General features: G+C 42.0%; 1 protein-coding gene across 1 annotated transcript; it reads left to right on the top strand.

Annotated features, from left to right (window-relative positions):
• The first annotated feature begins 1,570 nt into the window (after window positions 1–1,570).
• LOC104417226 (early nodulin-75) lies at window positions 1,571–2,659 on the top strand. Its single transcript, XM_010028536.2, has one exon. The coding sequence runs from the start codon at window positions 1,571–1,573 to the stop codon at window positions 2,657–2,659; it is 1,089 nt and encodes a 362-aa protein (XP_010026838.2).
• The last annotated feature ends 1,027 nt before the right edge of the window (window positions 2,660–3,686 follow it).

The raw sequence follows: 3,686 nt of genomic DNA on the forward strand, positions 1-3,686 counted from the left end.
TTCACCGCATAAGATACAGAGACGATCTTGCAGGCCGACGTGGTCCTGCAATGATAATGCCATCGCAACCTATGGGAGCCACACAAAAGGTGGTCGGCACTGTTTCTCTCTGCCCCACTCACCACACGTGCGTGAAACTGCACCCGATTCTTATTCGCCCGGTTATGGCACAATCTAGCTTGTCTCTGCCAATCGAAGGGCACCGTCCTAACTGACATCGCCAGTGACGTCAAAATTAGAAAATAATTAGTAATATCATAATAATATATTCATTGAATACATGTTTTTGAAATCAAAAGCCTCGATACAATTAATAGTTGCACTTGTTTGTTTCTCGACCCCATGTGAATCTTGTCAGCTTAGAAATAGAAATCCTAGAAATTGTTCATTTTATAATGATGGGGGTGCAACTTGTGTGTAGGTGTTGTAGGATTCTGTCGTGCCCTGTGGTGCGCTTACTCGTAAAATGAGAACATTAATCATTTAATCATATAATAATCTTGTGTTCACAAGCACGTTTGACAATTCCCTATTCATAGATATGCAAAGTATTGAATGATTTTGTCATTTTCTCATCTCAAGAGTTAGCTTAAAGAATGAGATTTTTCCTCATATTTATAAATTGATTGCCAACTTCTGCAATCGAAATTCAAATAATCTCCTTCTCACATATCAGGCGTTGACTGGAAGCCGCGATAATCCGTAACTCAACCTGGGCTCTAATAATGATATCAGGTGATTTCGAGCCTTACTCGTCCCAAAAGTTAACTTAAGGAGTGGAGTTTTTCCTCACATTTATAAACCAACTACTAGCTTTTCACACAATCAATGTGGAAGAACCCCAATTAAAGGGTGTAAAAATTAGATTTCTACAAGTTCAATTACTAGTGAAGAAATTTCATTGCCCAAGTACCATAAAAACTAAGCGAAGAGTTAGCGATGTGAATGGGACTTGCCCATTTATGCGTTGACATGAATTTGATTCAAACCCTTAATATGATGCATGGATCCGTCTTATGGTGAATAATCAGCATTGGTTCGCTATTGATTGAAGCTACTGAACTTTCGACTTGAACCGGAATAATAAAGAATTTTTTTCAAATCCACAATTATTGGAAAATGAACCTACGTGAACACTTTTTGGATTGGCATAATATGTGACATTTTCACGCATAAAAAATCGGTTGAGTTCAAGCATAAAGCGAAGTTAACATTTATCTAAAAGAAGGACTCGCACAATGCAAAATTGGACTAAACGTTGGATTAAAGAGTGATATGGCTAGTACAAAGCACAAGAGTCCAGAATAGCACCTCACTTTCTTATTCAATGTGCTGTTTCATATGCCCCGTCCGACTAATTCAATCAGTAGTTGGAAAGCCCAAGTGGGGCCCTATCAAAATCACGATCGACCTAAGAAATTTACTAAAAGAAAAATCCAAATAGCGAGTGACGTGCTCGCTGACGACGACAATAATCTCAAAACCCCTATAAATTGAGACGCTCCCTTCACTCCAGTCCCAGACCATCGGCTCTCTCTCACACATCCTCTTCTCTGAAACTAGTGACACAATGTCTTCCAGGTACTTGCTAGTTTTGCTCCTGGGAGCGGTGCTTTTTGCCGCTGCCGTCCTCTCCGACGGCCACCACCCTTTCAAAAAAGAGCATAAACCACACCACAAACACCACCACAAGCATCACCCTGGTGGTCGCCGTCTCTTGGAGACCGTCGAAGCTGAGGACTCGCACAAGCCATTCCCTAAACACAAGCCCCCACACCACGGCCACCCTCACGAGCACATTCTTGTCGAGGAGGTTGAAAAGGAAGACTTCCACAAAAAGCCAATCCCCAGCAAGAAACCGCCCCACCACCCCGGCCACTTGCTTGCCGAGGAAGTGGAAGCTGATGAGAAAAAGAAGCCATTCCCCGAGCACAAACCCCCAAAGAAAGGCGACAAGCCACCACCGAAGCACAAGCCGCCCCATGAGGGACACATTCTTGTAGAGGAGGTGGAAGAGGACTCAAAGAAGCCATTCCCTGAGCACAAGCCACCCAAGAAAGGTGAGGAGCCCAAGAAGGGAAAGGGAGAGAAGCCACCACCAAAGCACAAGCCACCACACGAGGGACACATTCTCATAGAGGAGGTGGAAGAGGACTCTAAGAAGCCATTCCCTGAGCACAAGCCGCCAAAGAAAGGCGAGGAGCCAAAGAAGGGAAAGGGAGAGAAGCCGCCACCAAAGCACAAGCCACCACACGAGGGACACATTCTCATAGAGGAGGGCGAAGAGGACTCTAAGAAGCCATTCCCTGAGCACAAGCCGCCAAAGAAAGGCGAGGAGCCAAAGAAGGGAAAGGGAGAGAAGCCACCCCCAAAGCACAAGCCACCCCACGAGGGACACATTCTCGTAGAGGAGGTGGAAGAGGACTCAAAGAAGCCGTTTCCTGAGCACAAGCCGCCCAAGAAAGGTGAGGAGCCGAAAAAGGGCAAGGGAGAAAAGCCACCACACGAGGGACACGTTCTAGTAGAGGAGGTGGAAGAGGACTCAAAGAAGCCTTTCCCCGAACACAAGCTGCCGAAGAAAGGCGAGGAGCCGAAGAAGGGCAAGGGTGAGAAGCCGCCGCACCACAAGCCACCACACAAGCCTCCCACTGAGAACTGAGTATGCGTTCTTCAATAAATGTATATGTCGTGTGCTTTTCACGGGTTCAAATAAGAGCTGGTCCATAGAGTATCTGGCACTACCGTGTTAGCTAGTTCGCTGTTTGTAATCCATGCGATATGGGATGTATGTACTTTGCTTGGGCAGGTCAAGCGGAAAGTATTTATCGGAGTGCTTAGATAGGACTTGCTTATTCAGAAAAGACAGCATATTTTCATCCAAACAGGTGTACGAAGTACAGCTTTAATCCAAAAAGCTTGGTTTGATTATCTAAGATCTAAAAATGGTGATCAACTGCTTCTGACTCCCTTCTGAAGTATGAGAAGGAATAATGAATTTTTCGACATACTGATAGTTGTACATACATGAGATGATAACAATGGATTGTAGGGAAAATATTGATTCGAATTGGGTAGAATACTGAAGTCAGATCTTTAGAGTAATCAAGTCAAACTTTAAGATGTGATATTACTTTCTTTGAAGATTTATTTGCTTCACAATTGTTGTTAATGGTCATCGGCAAATTTTCTCCAAAATATAATAAAGTCTTAAATGAGAATACTATATAGTAATTCTAATATTTCTCCAGGATCTCTCTATAAAACATTTGGAAAAGATGATTATATATCTTTTGAAAGAAAACAAAAATGGGGAGAGGAAGATTGTGAAAAGACTTGAAAGTTCTGCAAAGAATTGAATTGAATAATTATATTTGAATGGATACAACCTTTCAAAGATGAAGAAGTTATTTCCAAGCAAACACAACATTTCAAAGGTTGTAAAAGTGCCTAATAACTATTAGGCAAAAATAATAAATTCTAGTTTAAAGAATTAAAAAGTAACCATCACTCTATTATGAACAATGACACTGTTTCAATAGGACGCAAAAGTTATTTATTATTATTATTATTATTATTATTATTATTATTATTATTATTATTATTATTATTATTATTATTATTATTTTGGTGACCCAGGATCCGCCGAGCCCGACTCGCTACGCTAATCGCCAGCCCATGGCCCATAT

This window comes from Eucalyptus grandis, chromosome 3 (assembly GCF_016545825.1).
Source record: "Eucalyptus grandis isolate ANBG69807.140 chromosome 3, ASM1654582v1, whole genome shotgun sequence".
Lineage (NCBI taxonomy): Eukaryota > Viridiplantae > Streptophyta > Magnoliopsida > Myrtales > Myrtaceae > Eucalyptus > Eucalyptus grandis.